Source organism: Hypomesus nipponensis, chromosome 8 (genome assembly GCF_054491055.1).
Source record: "Hypomesus nipponensis isolate SF chromosome 8, ASM5449105v1, whole genome shotgun sequence".
Classification (NCBI taxonomy): domain Eukaryota; kingdom Metazoa; phylum Chordata; class Actinopteri; order Osmeriformes; family Osmeridae; genus Hypomesus; species Hypomesus nipponensis.
Window position 1 is genome coordinate 13,839,474 of NC_140368.1, and position 17,770 is coordinate 13,857,243.

Below are 17,770 nucleotides of genomic sequence, written 5' to 3' on the forward strand. Positions count from 1 at the left end.
AAGGAACCGAGAGCGAAAGGCGTGGTTCCTTAATTGCAACTGTAGTCACTTGCTGCTTGCAGCACAGGGAGTGAGATGGCGATGCAATCGCTGTGCACACTTAGTGTCGACGCCAGGCTCGAAAGTGTGATTGAACAAGTACAGCTGTGTTTGACAAACCCCCTACCGTCCGCAAGATACCCCACCCTGGTCCCCTCCCCATATGCGAAGTGTGCTTGTGTGGTCACTTTTCGAAATTCTTTTCTGGACTCAATGTGTGTACGTTTTCCGTTGAAAGAAAAGATTGTCTACCACTTCCCTCGGCTTTTCATTTTTTGGGATAAAGTTCAGTGATCTGTTTCTTTATACATGGCACCATTTTTTAGCTATCACATTTATTGAGTTCTCGTCATCTTACAATAAAAGTTGTATGTGTATATGTTTACTGCACAATTAATCACAAAACGATGATTTCGGTACATATTAAGACTAAGACATAATTTCGTTTTTTAATTACCTTTTTCATTTTTTCTTTACCTGTTTTTTTTATCTGCCCTAAAGGGAGTCTTCAGCTGTCTTGAGTGTAGGAAAATATGTCAATATCAGTCATAACCTTCACCTCAGCATCCTGACTTCCCAAACACATGGAGGTTCTGGAGAGTGTCAGGGGGTGATGAGCTCGGTGAAAATACGAACAGTGCATTTTGGGGAAAAGACCAGCAGAGTTAGTTTTGGGAGAAAAGGTTTTGGGAGAAAAGGCAAAATCATCCTTCCCTATTTATCTCCATGGCGCTCAAAGTCAAACTTTCCCATTTGTGCTTTCTCTCATTTGTGCCTCTCATTTTGATATTATTATCTTAAACTTAGTGGCCTAGGCGTGGGGCTGGCTGTGTCTGTGTACCATAAACGTGACTGGCAGCTGTGATGACTTTCAGGGGCTCCCTCTGATGACATCATCTGCCTCTTTGTCTGAAAATGACCAAGGAAGAGGGACTGCACATTTTACGAGTGAAATGATTTAGTTGCAGAGGTATCTGTTAAAACCAGAGAACAGTGTAATGCCATGAAATCCATATGTTTGACTTGGACTGTGACCAACATTTTATGCACTTTATTGTAAACATCTGAACGTCTTGTAAGTCTATTACGAGCAAGCATTGTACTTTCTCAATCAAAAGTCAAAGATATAAATAACTTGTCATGGCTGGATTAGCTAAAGTAAACGTTGTGTTTCAGATAGGCAGACTCACACACACACACTTTCACAGAGTCATGTATTTGGTGTGTTCAGAACTCATTATTGGAGTGTATCGTACCCTGGAGGACTATAAACGTTTTGACAAGGTATGTAACAACAAAAATAAGAAAAAAAGACTAATAGAACTCATATGCCAGTACATTTTTGGTATCTGAGTGAACATAATTTATAATAACATAATTTGTGCTGCAAATGGCCTGCAATGAGATTATGTGAAAATGTTTAACAACATTTGTGCCCCAGAAGGTTACAGTACAGAAGAAGGGCAAAGTCCCCAACAATGTACATGGTCAGTCAAGGAATGGCCTATATTTATCAGCCACAGTGTTCTATTATATAGTACAGTGCAACAAAAACAACCTCAAACAGAAGTGAAACACTTAAGCAACACTTTAATGCAACATTAAACAGTGAGTTGGATAACTCTACTGCATATAGGGTAAGCACATTACGTGCCCTGTTTTTGACTTTCAGTTTTCTGTTTCAAGTTCACACATTAGCCAAGTTCATTGTGTGTGGGTGAAAATTTGTCCTTTTTATGCCACTTTTATGCAAGCAAGCCTTATGGAAACTGAGATCCAAAATGTGTCCAGTTAGCTGTAATGTAAGAAGCAGACTCTAGTTCCAGTACTGTTGTGGCGACAGTGGTTTTACAAAGACTTTTAAAGCTCCCGATTGAAGTTTAATGAAGCTGAGGGCTTGGTTGCCGCAATGAATCTACATAAATACTTCATGACAAAGAGTTAATTAGTCATGTATTAAACTTTAGACTAAGCACATGCCCTGAAATAAAACATCATTATCAGACATAGGGCTCAAGATTGCTCAAAGATCAGACACAGTAATGATGGCCTCACTGGGGAAAGTTCTGAGCTGAGTTGAATACAATAGACCAAAGTTGATCTGAATCCTGAGTCCCTTCAAGCTACAAAATAATAGATAATAGAACATAACAATTACAGTAATAGAATACAAAAAATAAAACCTTTTGTGATTTGATGAGAATACTTTGGGAACAGAAAGACCATATGTATTCCATTTAAGCATTTATCACTTGGTAAGATTTTGGTCAAAGGAAAAACCATGACCCACTCATTTACTTTCTACAACCACACTATGAATTCCCATGGTTACAAGTCAAATGACAAAATAAAATATTGAGCCGTATTGGCACACCAATGTCTCCCCTGTACTCTGGCTACTCTCTATATCTGGCTTGGTGGCTATAAGCAGTTGCAATGTCAATTACAATGATGAGTAATCTAACCTAGACACTGGAATTCCCAAACCCTTACTGAGACTTAACCATAATCACCTTGTGGCTCCATAAGAAGGATTTGATTTGGTTTCTTTGATCAGCCTACTATGAGTTTAATTACTAGTGCAGTTCAATGGAAAGCAAATCACTCTTTTCCTGCAGTCAGCCTGCCTTCCAGCTTCCTGTCAGTTCATCTTTCCATCATCTGACCACGCTTTGTCAACGTGGGTCCCCTCTTATGAGGCCACTGGCCAGACATTAGTTCAGGGTGTAGCCTGGGGAGCTTTGGTTGGGAAGACCGGGGCCGGACAAATATAGGTCTCGTCCCGTCGAGCAGAGTTGTCACCCTGCAGATTGTCCTTGAATATTAAAAGATCAACATTTGCAACTTTGACCAGGTGTCTTTTTTATTATTTTATCAAGAGTAATTAAGAGTTGTGTAGTAATATTGTATTGAAAGATGTGTAGGTCACTTTGATGGGAGGTTACATTTGTCACAGCCTGGTAAAACTCCAACTTCTGAGCAAATTAAAGATATTAAGATTGATCACCATGCTGGACCCAGTGATTTGGGGTTGAGAGTTTACTGGACAGTCTAAGAAGGACATGGGAGTATCCCTCAGCCCTAAATTACACAGGATGAGCTTCCAGAATGTCCTTTCATTTGCGTAATGCCAAAAGTTATCATTAGGTAGATTACTCTAAAACCAGAGACTCGAGCAAAAAAAATGTATTTATACCTACGTCCCCCTTTTGTACTGCCTATCATCCACCCAGGGGAATGTGCATTGTAAGCAGGATAATAATATTCATTGGGTTTTGCAGTCCAAAGGTGTGCCAGAATGGGAGGAATAAACAACAGACAAAATTGCCTTTTTTCATGCAGCAGATCTGAAAGTTGACGATGTTGGATATACATTGAAGCAACACAAAGTGCGATTGTCAAATGTGCAGCCCCCTTTAGAGCCTGAAACTGCCCTTTCCACTTTCATTGTGGACCCACAGTGTTTTCTTAGGCTGCGTTTGTTCAGATGTCGGTTAGGCCTTTTGATTAAAGATGTGGACTTAACACAGACACAGGAAATTCCAGATGTCCTGGTTGGGACCATTGCAATCCCCCCTCTAACAAATCACATTGCTTGTTTTAATTTTGGCACAGCTTGCAGTTAAAAGCTGGATGTTCAGTAATTCAACATCAGATGTAGATAGTGTAACCCTTTATCAGTTAATGTAGTCTTGAGGAAACAGCTAAAACGTTACCTTTATCAGCTTCAATAGTGAGGTATTTCCAAACCCACTGGCTCCTGAAATCCTCCAATAGGTTCAATGCAGCAACGCTCCTTTACTTCCCATGTAATGTGCAGTTTGGAAGCCCCAGCATGCATTACATATGTAGTGTAAACACATCGTATAACAGGCGTTGTTGGGTTTCTGCACTTACATGGCTGCTTCAGAAAGTTTGTGAGGCAAAGCACATAAAAACGTAAGCTTGTCTTTAGCATGCACTCGTCACCCCTTGACCCTTCAGTCACATGCATCTCTATGGAGACCCTTCTGTCTGAGGTGGCAAACAATACGATTTTAGGCTGTTTACGAGTTGTTCAGCTTTTGAGAATGCTTGATTACAGGGAAAGTCTATGGATGTAGTTGTTTTACACAAACCACACATTCATAAGCCTTTAAAGACAAAATGTGCATTGTGTCTGTGCTAGGTCTGCTTTGTTTATCTCTGTGTCGAGGGTTGTGCTAGAAATGTTGGTGTGGTAGTATTGCTCCAATTGCTCTACCCAAACTGCAGTTATGTCTCCCAATTTCCCAACCATACTCTTTGGAACATTTTGATGAAAATTTGCAATCAGATACATGAAACCGTCTGAAAGGACTTGAGCACACAAAAATCAAGAGAGCACATCCAGGGTCAAAAAGCATTAGAGATCAAAAGCCTTGGCCAATGAAACATTAACCCTAACTGATCTAAGGTCAACTCCATTGTAACTAAGTTAGACCACTTTATTTGAGTAAACAAATAAACACATTAATAACTCAAACATAGCAAATTAGTCAATCATTGAAACATTTTGTGTGCAACACACACTGAAATATGGGATTATTACAAGTAAGTCGTAACCATCTTGCCTATAACCACTCAGATGCCGGTAGAAAATAAGTGGTTTATGTTGCAGAGATTAAGACATGAGGCTCATTAAATTTATGAGGCTGAGATAGAAGTTAAGTTAATAAAGTTAGTTAAGTTAGTTAATAAAAGATTCATGGAGAAGCTCAACCTCTCCCAGAAATCACTACGTCTAGAACTGCGTGTGTGAATTTAGCAACGGCTCCTGTCAGTGTATCTTGGTCTGGAGTCTCAAGAACACCAGTGCAATGCAAAGCCAGGTCAATGACCTCCAATGACCTTGGAAGGATAGAGGCAGGAACATCTAGTTCCTCAGCTGTGTACCATATGCACTATTAATTTCCTATAATTCAAAACATCTGTTGATGTGAACTTATAATATGCAAAACCACCAATTATTGGGTATAAAGTCTTCAACTGATTAGATGTATTGGATCTGGGGAGTCAGGTGGCTGAGCGGTTAGGGAATTGGGCTAGTAATCAGAAGGTTGCTGGATCGATTCCCAGATCGTTTCCCGGCCGTGCCAAATGATGTTGTGTCCTTGGGCAACCTCGGGGAGAATGTCCCTGTACTTTTACTGTAAGTCGCTCTGGATAAGAGCGTCTACTAAATGACTAAAATGTAAATCTGCCTGAATAATTATTACACTTCAAATTCATGCTGTCCCTCACCAGTGATAGCCAGACCGCCTTCCAGCGGCACAAAGTCAACATTACAGTGTGATGAACTAATGCACTAGAACAAACACAGGGAGACAGTAATTTTATTAGTTTCCTATAAACAGGGCTTTCAAGTTTTATCAAAAGTTTGGCATGAGATTACCATACCAGTCGACTACTGATGATTTTGATTGGCATTACTGTAACTTTGTACAATTTAAAACAACTATCATCAATTATTATCTAGGCATCTTCCCTCAGACTGGTACAAATCTTGAAGTCAATGTTATTTCCGAGAGAACAAGCCTACTTCCTTTTCCCATTCTTGAAATAGTAATGTGATACACACTCCAGTTGGCTTTGATACGAGAGTGTTGTTGTTACAGGAATCAAGATCCTGTTGCCATGGGAAAAAAGTGATATTTCCAATTATGTTCTCGGAGCGCAAGCCAGCTAAAGGATAATTTATTGAATTTGTAAAACTTAAAGTAATTTTTCCTCAAGCTGACATGATGTGTCAGCACATTGCATTAAATATTCTGATGAAAATGTGTTTTAATACATAACAAATCATTATCTAACAGTGCATACCTACATTCAGTGTATCATCAATTGCAACAGGCTTGGACTACAGTGTTTTGAGGTTGAAATGGCATGTTTCTAAAGCATTTACAGTGAAACCTGAGTCTATGACCAAATACACAACAGAGACACTGATATTGAGATTTCATCATATGTACTGTTTGTTCATTTAGCCTACAATTTAGCAAGTTGGATAGAAATATAAATAGCACGATACAAGATGGCTAGCTCATGCCCTCTTGTGTAAGGTAAAAGAAACATTGCACAAATGTACACACTGTTATAAAACATGCTCCTATTTGAATATAAATAACATAAAGACTTTTCAGGTAAAATACAAAAAATCATCCCATACCTATCCAGTTAAATTCACCTTAATATTAAAACAGTTTGGTCAGTTTATTAAATATGAAAAAAAATACCAACAAAAAATAAAGTTACTGTAAACATCTATTTTCTCAACCAAAAATATATCATGTTTGTTTCTAAACTCTTTACATATAATTTTGGTAGATAAAATCCTCACCACACCCATTTCTGTTTACCTTTCCAGTCTTGTTTACGGGAGGCAGTTTTGACACATTATGCGGTATAGGGTTGGTCCAATTCAACCTTTTATAGGACTGAGGGTTCTTGGTTCTAAGAGACAACACAACCACAAGATACAAACACATATACAAACATGCGCATACCCTCCCACCCCCCCCACCACACACTCACGCAAAGACAACCACACATTCCGCATCTAGATCCCCTCATTGTGTACCACTACTCTTGAACTCATATTGTGTGATCCAACCTGAGATGCTATCACTATTACTCGTTAGCTAGAAGTTACATTCAGCTGTGCTCTCTTAAAGTTACAATACATACTCGAGGTACGTATAATAAAAAAAAATCATGTCATGTCACAGAGAATCGTATATCCTGGTGCTGATCAATCGGATGGTGTGACTTCTGGTAGTGTTGATACGGTGGCTGTGGATCTTCAAATGCCCCTAGTTGTTATTGGAGCTTTCAAAGAACATGAAATCCTAGAGACAAGTTGTGAACAAAATATAATAACTATTAAAAATATATATTGTAGCCCAACAGCTATTTTGCAATACAAACTTGTGAAATTTACCACAAAAAAAACAAAGGGTAGGATTAGGATGATTCACAGACCCAGATTTTCACTAATTTTTCATGAGCTAAGATATGTCAATGGATGACAATGAGTGAAATTAATGAAGAGCGAAGTAAAGTTTTGTTTGTCTTCGTTAATATAGGGTAGTCTTATTTATGGGCATCTGTAAACCTCTTTGTGACATTGCATGTAAAAAGGGGTGCACTAATTTGATTGAATGTAAAATACTTACGATAAGGAAACAGGCTCCGATCATCACAGCCTTCATCTTCACGTCCAGGTCCATGGGAAACTGGATTCCAAAGTTATCGGTGTCAGTAAACATCTCACGGAGAAGACCTGTCCATTGTTTACTGATCTTTCCAATCTTACTGACCTCATCCATGGTCAAAATCTGCAAGAAATAAACCAAACTTCATAGAAAATAGTAGAATAAGGCAAAAGGTACTACTACAATTAAAAATATATTAAATTGGAGATCCACTACATTTTTTTTTTCATGAGCCACAGAATCACAATCTTGATTGGATATAGGATAACAGGTTAGTATGTTCTGACTTCTTATGTAGCAACAATAAATGCAAATTAAAGCTTCACCTATCAAAGCTACTTTGGAGGAGTTTACTACTGTCATACACTGTTTCAGCTGTCCACCTACCTCAGTTAGTGGGGCCCTGTATCCCTGACCCAACCAACCTTCATAGCGAACTCAATAAAAACTGATGAACGATGCACAGTGTACTACACAGACACATACCCCAAAGGATGACCTTTCAAATAGTATAGCCACCATCCCCTTAAATGTGGAGCATATTTCCTTTTTCAAAAGGAGAACTGGGAGGGTCCTACCTTGTAAAAATATCCAGAGGGCCGGAACGTAGAAACCTAACATACTTTGTTTTCACAAATATCATTAGGGGTTTGCCGTATTTGGATAACGTTTACCTCAAAGTCAACATCTGGGAGGCAGCTCCAGCCACAGAAAGGCCCATGGATCTTCAGTACGGGCTCTCTGTGTTCATTCTCCACAATGAACTTGGGAGAGAAGGGATGCCACTGTTGGAGGACGTAGCCCACTGTGTTTCCTGGTGGAGCCTGCACCTCCAACTGAGAGTGGGATTAGGGGGTTGGTTTATGGTGGCAGTGGGGTTTGTGGGGTTTGGGTGTAGAAATAGATAAGTGAGAAAAAAAGTTCTAAAATAAACTATTATAAATAAACAAGGAAAGGATAGTATATAGACAACACTTGGGTTATAGGGTAATATCAGCCCAATGACTGTGCTATTGTATAGCGTGAAGTCTTGTAAATAACTGTGGGTCGGTTTTCTGTAAACCCATGATGCATAGCCTTGGTCTTATGAAGATTTAAATCTCCATTACAGTGCTTCTTAGATCTGGACATGTGTTTAGGGTCTCTTCCATAAATGGAAACAATATAAACTGCGAAAAATATTTGAAGCACTATGAATATCCTATCAAGAGGAGAAAAGATGGCAAGAGAACCTTGGTGTGATCTCAATACTCCATTTTTGTATTCTGAGCTCACCTCTTGTAGACAGCAGGGGAAAAAGCAGGACATGCACTTGAGGGGTCTGCTGACCGTGATGATTTCCTCTCCGAAGTTGTCGAGGACACGGATGGTAAAGGAGCGCAGGGGTCCGCAGCACTGGCGACTCAGACAGTCGTTTTCCTCAACGGCGTAGAACACGTTCTGGCCCATGGCGTTACGGACCTCGTACTTGTTGTTGCTCTCGAAGCCGACTAGGGCTGTGTACATAAACACACGTTGAACACATTAACCATACAAGGATGAGCAGGTGGGCAGTGCAAGCACACACATGTACACAGGGTTCTTAACTCTCACGCATTCACCGTGAGACATGCATTTCAAACAGTCACACATGCCACACCTTGAATTTCATACAGTGAAAAGTAAGGGATAATTTGTCCCGCTATATACAATTTATGGACGATGTGCAGGCATGTGGAGGGAAGTTTCCTGCGGAGTTGAGAGCTGTCTCTAAAAAGACAATCAGAAGCACCAACAAATCAAGTAAATGAAGAACTCACCTTCAATAATTTCCACTTTCTGTTTTATGAGTAGCTGGTCGACCTAGATAATACATGAAAAGAGAACAGAGAACATTACAAAATAACAAAAGATTTTGTCTTTTGATAGTAAGAATATGATCAAATGAATAAACTGAACTTACTTGTGTGAGATATTCCAATCCTGGCGGACAGTTTGGCATGCTGGGGTTGGGCAATTCGTACATATTCATTTTTCCTCTGATAGTGTGACGTTACCTTAGGTCAATGATTCATTACAGCATCATTATAATTGACCCAAAAAATCGTAAAGAGCGATTCAGCGCCATCTTCCGCTAACTTGACACAATTACTCTCAAAAAGAAAGAAAGACATCAAAATGAACGAGCTTAAGAGTAGCCTAGCTTACTCTCTTATTAAGGTAACCCCCTTGGTGGTTATTTTCCATGTATATTTCTAAATATAATTGAACTAAGTTTTCAGGCTACGTTTGAAAGGGAAGCTATGCAGCGTTAGCTATAGTAAATACAAATTCTAGCTCACTTCATGTAGCTAAATCCTTTTTTGTTAGAACGGAGGTGCTGAGCTTCAAATGGAAGCAAACAACAAATCGCAATCCTCTTAGGACGCCAGCATTATTTCCCACCCACAAAGGCCCATATGGCTTATGTAAAGGAACAAGATAGTTTTCCAGGATTTAGGATGGCACTATTGGAGCGTTACATAATCATGAAGTACCATTGCTTCTGTCATTTTTATTATGACTCAATTAATTCTGGAGTTCTCAGACTGCTATCAGTCTCAAGCAATGACTGATCCGTCTGCAATAGGAGTTCTTGTTTAGAACATGAATTACATTTTACCTTCATGAACCAGTACATCACAGGAATACTTAATTTAGGCTTAATACGCAGCTAATATTGATCGAGTCGATTACTCACCAATATACTGTATCCGCGTGTAAAATATAGCGGTCCACCTCAAAAGCTCTGTAATGAATCTTAAATTTCATTGGTCGATGTTGTGTTTCCCACCTCTCTCAGCCAGTGGTTAAGCTCGGCTATGAATATCAGGAAGTACTTGTCTTTACTTTACAGCGCATGCTCTGTACAGCCGTAAAAGGTGAAGATATTTGAGTTGTGTGACCATGCTGCACCCTCTTGACTGCGAAATGTTTTGCTGGGATCACATAAATTCCATTCAAAGAATACACTTAGTTCCTTCAGCCATTGTTTGGTAAAACTTTGGGAACAACCTACTTTATAATATCTCCATTCCCCGAATCCAGATCCGCTTGCCTTAAATAGCTGAGGTGAAAACTTGCAGCTAAATGAGTGATCTGATAGACATAAATTGCATTCTAATTGCAATTGTATTGTCCAGTACCCAAATATAACCCAAACTGAACGCAATTAGAAAGACCAATATACAAACAGCACATATTTCATTTTAAAGCCTACAGTTTATTGTTGACCTTCAGGTCCGAGACCATCACCAGATAATTGCAGGAAGCAGAAGACAGTTTGTAAAAGCCAGTGTGCAGACTGTAGAGTATGTGCATGTTTTTAGGGCCGTCGTTTAGGGGTGAAAGGTGATGACAATTCTAGGGGCCAGGGGGGGGCACAAAAACCCCAGTAGCCTATTATGTAGGCTTCCCTTCCTATGACTAAGTTATTATGCATAGGCCTAACTAATAGTCATACTAATTCGTCAGAGTTAAAACAAAGCCACAAAATCAAGTAGAATTGAAGAAAAAAATATATATTTTCCGAAAAATAACAGCCTTCTTAAAAAAAAAAATGGTTTGGTCCATGGTTCGCTCCTCTTTGGAAAATGTGCGCGTAACGGTATTGCTCACGAACTGCCTCAGCAGCCAATTGGTTATCAATAGAGAACTGACAATGCCAAAACAGAAGCATAAATCGGGACGCCAAAAAAGAGAGGAGAGGAAAAAAGAAGGTGCAGGAGCACATCCGGAACCCAGAATATCAGTGGGGGTTTTTTTCGAAGGTGAGAGCATTAAGCTAGCTGCACAGGCACCCTGTGGTTCACGAGAAATAGCATAGCTCGCCTTGTCCAACGTCACGATGTTGGAGTGACTAATGTTAGGAGCTAGCGCTTAGCCAGCTACTAACGTTACTGCGTTAACCGAATGACACGAACGTTTAACGTTATTTGCGGTCAGCAGTGTAAAATAATTGCCTGACAAGTCTGACATTACAAAATTATCCACTAAATATCATCCACAGAAAAGATCAGTAAGGTTATAATTCGCCAAACGTTATAATAGGCTACTGTCCAAAAATTCCAGTAGCAGTAGGACACAATTTTCCATTCTTACATGTGTGTTTACTAAAACTAAACTGGGTAGCCTGTTGACATGAGTTTTGTTAATGTTACTAATCTCATTTTACAGCTCGCCGTCCTCATACAATAATAAAGGGAAGCTAGTTTCTCTAGGGCTATGTCAGGCACTGTCAAGAACATAGAGAAACAGAAAATTTAAGAAAAAAATATAATACATATACATAGTCAAAAAAGTGGTGTAAAATTGATCTTTAGCGATGAAAAGTCGGGGGCGGGGGCCCACACCGATATTATTTCAGGGGGCCCAGAATTCCTACGGCCCTGCATGTTTTAAACAGTGCAATCCCTTAAGTGGTAGTGAATTAAGTGGTCGTGTTGTTATTGCATATTTAGGCTATATATTTTTTTGTAAGTACTTTCTTGTAAGTCGCTTTGGATAAAAGCGTTTGCTAAATGAATAAATGTAAATAGATTTTAACATGTTAGGCTATTTTGCATACAATGCGCGATACTGTACACATAGTTTTCTTTAGTATTCAATAGCAGGTAACATGTTTACACTGATCAGTGCCATACAGAGGCCAAATCCTTTAAAATCTATATAATTGACTTGGACAGATGAAACTGTTTGAAGAAAGGGTACATTATCGAAGTATTTTTTTTTTACCATGCAGTTCAACAGTTTTACAACAAGGGCGCAGTGTTGAGCTATATTTTAGTACTGGACCAATTCAGCACTCAATAGTTCAATATTTCAGCAAACCTTAGTAATGAAAATGTCCTTGACTAAGACACAGAATTGGGCACATAAATGCATAAATAGACAGAGATATGAGCAGACAATCACACATACTTTCTCACTACTTCTCTTTCTCTTCAATATCTTACTTTAATATTCCTTAACCTTCATATATAAGTATAGTCATATCACTGTCAGTGTGTGTGATGAGAAAGTTAATGTATTGAAATAAAACACTAATCGACACAGATCTACTTAGTCCTCAAGTAAGGACATTTTCAGGCATATGTCAGATTTCATATAGGTTTTAGAGGATCATGTAATGCTATTTTCATGATATATTGTTAATAATAATATTTGTTAAGAAAATGTTTGAATCAATTATTTAACTTTAGATTAAGATTTAGAACCATGTAAAGACACTTGGAAAAATTCAAGAGGACCAAAAATGCCAATGTACTGTGATTGTACTTGTTACAAATGGCTATTAAACATGACATTTGAAACTTGAACTTGCAACTTGAATAATATGTTGATAAATATGAGCAGTTGAAGTATTTCTTAAATAGTCAGCATCAAAGACATCGGGATATGAGTCAAATGACAAGTTATAGGAAAAACACAGAAAATACCATCGGTTCTGTCATCTGTGAGGTCAACAAAGTGATGCTATAAATTAAAAATGGCTGGCTTTCCAAACACCATCTGAACATACATACAGTACTGTGTGAGGGCATTGAAACCCCTTCAGATTGTCTTTCTTACTCTGTGATCCTAATTAACCCCATCCGGTGTCTTATGTGTGTGTGTATGCACAGTGTTTGTAATGTGCACTTACACAGACACTGTGTTGTAAAATGTTTGTGAGCATTTTTGTGTTTTTGTATGCATGGTATGACTATCCTACTGTACTTGTACATGGGTTTGTCTGTGTATGTGTGTTTAACATGAAGGTACTGCTCTTTACCCACATGGGTAATCTTTCGTGCACTCCTAACGAGGTTGTCATACCCGGCACATAATGAGGAGCTCAAAGATAAATGTAAAAATGCCTCCATTACCCTGCTTTCACCCTCCTGTTCATTAGCTTAGCATAGGCTTACGATACATTACTCCATCCAACATTGCTCTTGCCCTTCTCTGAGGGCTTGGGTTTTACCTATCCAATCTAATGTTCATGAGATGAGCGTGCACATATACACACACACAAAAGCTTCCTCACACACTGACCCTAACTCACACTTACTGTAGCCAGAAATAGACATCCCTACAGTAATGTATTTATAGTGTAGATGTTGTTTGCCTGAGAAAATATTACAGGCCTTCCTTTTTAAACACAGATGCAGTGTGAAGTTGTGATCTCTTTCTTTCCCTCTGGTTTCATCCCTTTCTTTTTCTCTCTTTCTTCTTTCCTCAATTTCTCTCTGTCTCAATTTTTTTTCTCTCTCTCTTTCTGTAATTTGGCTCCCGTCATGCGCTTTGTTTGGTGTGACTTTCCATGCGGTTATCTGAGCAAAGACAGTATGCCTCACCCTGGCACCGGGCCTCAGATTTCCGTTTCCACGGCAACTTTATAATTGTTTTGGATGTCGTCCAAACGCCACTGGATACCGAGGCATTATTGATGTCAAGAGAAACATGTATGCAATGAGGAGACTGCGATACATCCATATGGTTCCATACACAGGCGCATGCAAAGAGCCCATTTAACCGTTTTCAATGCGAGTTTTGTAATATCGCTGAATAGATACCGCATGTGACGGGTAATATTTCATCTTATTTGATCTTTCTATACATCACAAAGGGATAACGATGTGGAATACACTCTTTGCAAGCCTCTGAACTGCACATTATTCTTCTCTATTCATGTCATTAAGTCATTGTCACAGTACGTGCTGCTGTGTCCGGGATGGGAGCCCTACTGAATTGCCTTGTGTCCATCACAATATGATTTTTGATGACTGAATGGAGAATACGAATGAGATATCAGTCTTGCTGATATCTAAACACAGGGGGAAAAGAAATCGATGGTGCATGACATGAGAATGTTCCTGGTTATCTAATCACATGGAAACCCATCATATACAGGGTACTCCTGTTCTTGTTTCCATTAAGTGGAGCAGTCTTCGCTTTTGACAAGTTTACAGTACCAAGGGTACGGATGAGACGTCCAAGAGCAGCTGGAGCAGCTATATTGTCATCACCTCCTCCATGGCCCCCCCCCACACACACACACACACCCCTCCGCACACACACGCACACACCTTAAGCCCGGAGCAGTGCCACATTAACCACTGTTGGCAGTGACACTCATTAAAATAACATATATAGTATCAACAGCCACCTCAAGCCCCCCAGTGAATAAGCCTGTGAACGCTTCATTGTAAAGCATCACCTTGGTACGACTCTAGTTTGGTTCCTTCGCTCCGCCCGACTGCAACACTCCCCAGTCTCCTCTCCTAGCATTGTCATCGCGAAATATGTGTTAATGCAGGCTGAAAATTAGGTCCTGAGTGATGTTTTTCTCTCGCCAACCCCCACCCCCCTTTAATACCTCCCCCCCCCTCCCTAATCACCTCCGGTTAATTTATGGCCTGTGAGAAGGAACACTGGGAGTGAGAAGTGAGTGAGATGTGATGAGAAAGCCCTGAATAGACCAGGGGCCAACAGGCCCTTGGAAAAACACAAAAGGTCCACCACAGCTGTTTTGGGAAGCGAGACAAGCCTTCCACGAGCCACCATATTTTGTTCCCCCGGAGCCAAACTGAAAATGTTTCAGCTATTTCTGAGTACAGCAGTAGTCATTGCAAAAACTGCTAACCAAGTATTTTTTGAATGAATTTTTTGTGTAGTGTGTACTGTGTTTGAGTGTAGTTTGTGATCTTACTTTGTTCATTTGGAGAATGACCATCAGAATTTTAAATAAGATAAAATAATGTTAGGTGGTAAATTTTGTATAATCTTGATTCTCCTTCACTACCGCAACCATTTACCAGATTTGTGGGTACGTCAATAAACTCATGAAGACTAGAACCATACATCACCAGTACCATATGGCAGAAACCAGACCGGTTCAGCTTGATAGCATGCAGACAACCCGAAACAGCACAAAGTAAAAAAAGGAGGGGCCAGCAGTAAATGAGGTGGAAAATATCAAAATTCCCTTCAAACTTCTCAGCAACTGCCAAATAGTTTGTGGGGGGTAGTATGAAGATAAAAAGGGAAAAGAGAGGTAAAGAAAGAGGACAACAGCCGATCACCTTCGCAGAGTGAGCTGGATTATTGGGGGGTGGGGGGCGGGGGGATACCCCGCAGTGCCACAGGAAGGTGTCACCAGGCATCAGGAGTTTGCTGTCAAGCGCCGGTTACCAACTGTCAACTGCAGCTAAAAATGATTTTCAGAATCTGGGGTTAGAAGTTCAGCACTGTTTTCTTCTTCCAGACGAAGAGGAAAAACTCTGTCACCATCGCTGGGCCAGTAATGATTTATTCTCTCCCTCGTACAAACCCAATGTTGGCTCTCTGGCTATTCATTTCTTGGTCTGCATCTTGGTTTTCCCTCATGACCATTAGTTAGGCTACATGCAAGGCACATGTGATCGTTATAAATGGTGGTGGCTTTGAATATCACTCTGCCTCATATGTAAAATAGTCGATTCAAACTGATTGAGTGTTGGTTTTAATGTACAGTGAGGTGGATAATTGGAGAATGTAGTCTGTGTGGTTTGTAAGGAAATCTGCATATTGTACTTGTATGTTTGAAATTCTGTGTCTGACTTGAGATATTGCATTAGCAGGAAATAAATTGGGTAAGATAAATCTTACTATTTTGCTGGGTCCATAGGTTTAAGAGGAATTCTGCAATGTTTTTGTGAATGTGAATGGTACAAATATACCCCCCTGTACAAGCAGGCCATGTACACCTTTGCTGAACTGTATCCTATTTGAACACAATCAGATTTTTTTATATATCACTTGACATAAAGCAAGTTTGAACCTACAGGACAATGATGGAGGATGATCCAAAGCATTATTAAGTCCCTTTTCTCTCACTCTCACTCGTCCTAGACCTTTTCTCTCTCCATGTGTTTTTAGCAAGGGACTACCTCCTTGCCATCTAAAGAGAGAGAAAGAGAGTGTCTGGATGAGCCATCTGCAGACCACACTCCATCCCCAAACACTGACAAGTCACAAAGGTGTTATTTTTCAAAGCTGGCCTTGTCCACCTCCCGCCGAGGGTGCACGGACGTGGTTCAAGGGAAGGTGGGAACTTCTGAAGGCCTGAGTCAACCCCCATCCCCCCATTCCCCCTTACCCCCCAGCCCCCACCCCCTCCCAGTCGCCTGCCTCCTCGTGGGGCAACCCTTTGAGGGTGTCATAACTGTGGCCTGTATAACATGGGTTACTGCTGACGGTGGTTGGTCACAGTTGATGAAGCCTTTAAAGAAGCCTTCCCTTTCATGACTTCTGTAAAACATTCTGGAGGGCTTGGGCAAGGGCTGGCTCCCAGATGATCACAGAGCAGAAGAGGGGTGGGGGTAGGGAGGCCAACATTCAGTTCACCATCTGGCCGGTAGAGGGTGATGCAAGCTCAGGTTTGAGGAGAAAGTAAATTCTGCTCACAGCCCTACTCCTTACCCTTCCCCTCCTCCTTCTGCCCAAAAATGAAATCCCTTCTCCATTTTAGTTTGAGGCCTCTGCGCCAGAGAGAGGGCTTAGCTATAGCTGCTGCAACACAAAATGACTCCTCCATGTTTTGTGGTGCACGAGGAGGAAGTCTCCACATTGATTGTAAGGATGAAGCCTGTGAAACACGTCTGTGTGAAACAATCTGCGGCACATGCACATCGGAAGATGCAGCTGTTACCGTGCCACTCGTCTTTAAGATGAGCGTGTGTGTGCAAGGGGTAAAATAGAACTTAAAAACCTCAACGGCGGGGCGATAATAGCTTGAGGGGTCTACAGCACCTGGGGCTCACCTCTCTCCAGAGCGTCCCGCTGGACTCGGTGTCCCGCCGCTCCACCATAAAACTTGATTGTGGAAAACACCAACATGCTGAGACTGATAAAAGAAAAGACAAAAGAAGATAAAATATGACTTTTCACAATGTGGTTTTACATGATTACCGAGTGATTATGGGGGAATTGGTTGAAAAATAAAAGGTGTATTTCAGCAGCAATAAAACAGATTCATAATTTTACTTTTGAAATTAATGTGCATTTTGGATTTGCGTTCATATTTCTAAACTGTACTGTGCACATACAGATTATTTACTGATTGCACTATAGTTTATCTAAATAAAGCATGAGCACACATTTACCAGAATTTGAGTGGTTTTGTTATTTCCTTACACAATTTCTCTCGCTGTAGAATATGTACTGTATTCATAAAAAATAAAAAAATGCTCATTTTGCTGAATTGTGTTTTTTGTGTGGGTTTGTGTCTTCTCCAGGCAAAGAAAATAGACTGGAATTTTGAATTGTGTAATGACGATTTAGTTTTTTGAGATATGTAAAGGTTTGCACCAAAAATTCTGTGAATTCATGGATAGGTTTTTGTTTGTGTGCCATGACATTATGTAGTTATGTGGGTTTATTATTATAGATTATAACATTAAACAAATGTTTTATTGAAAAATGAAAAAATGGGAACAATTTAACAATGGGAAAATGAA

The 17,770-nt window shown here is 40.0% G+C and overlaps 1 protein-coding gene across 1 annotated transcript; it reads right to left on the bottom strand.

The window, feature by feature from the left end:
• Window positions 1–5,485: 5,485 nt before the first annotated feature.
• Window positions 5,486–9,951, bottom strand: LOC146275256 (phospholipid scramblase 2). Its single transcript, XM_084703128.1, has 6 exons — window positions 9,214–9,951; window positions 9,071–9,113; window positions 8,547–8,767; window positions 7,946–8,107; window positions 7,233–7,394; window positions 5,486–6,905 (listed from the first exon to the last, which is right to left on the bottom strand). The coding sequence occupies exons 1-6, from the start codon at window positions 9,280–9,282 to the stop codon at window positions 6,870–6,872; spliced, it is 693 nt and encodes a 230-aa protein (XP_084559254.1). The 5' UTR covers window positions 9,283–9,951; the 3' UTR covers window positions 5,486–6,869.
• Window positions 9,952–17,770: the final 7,819 nt, after the last annotated feature.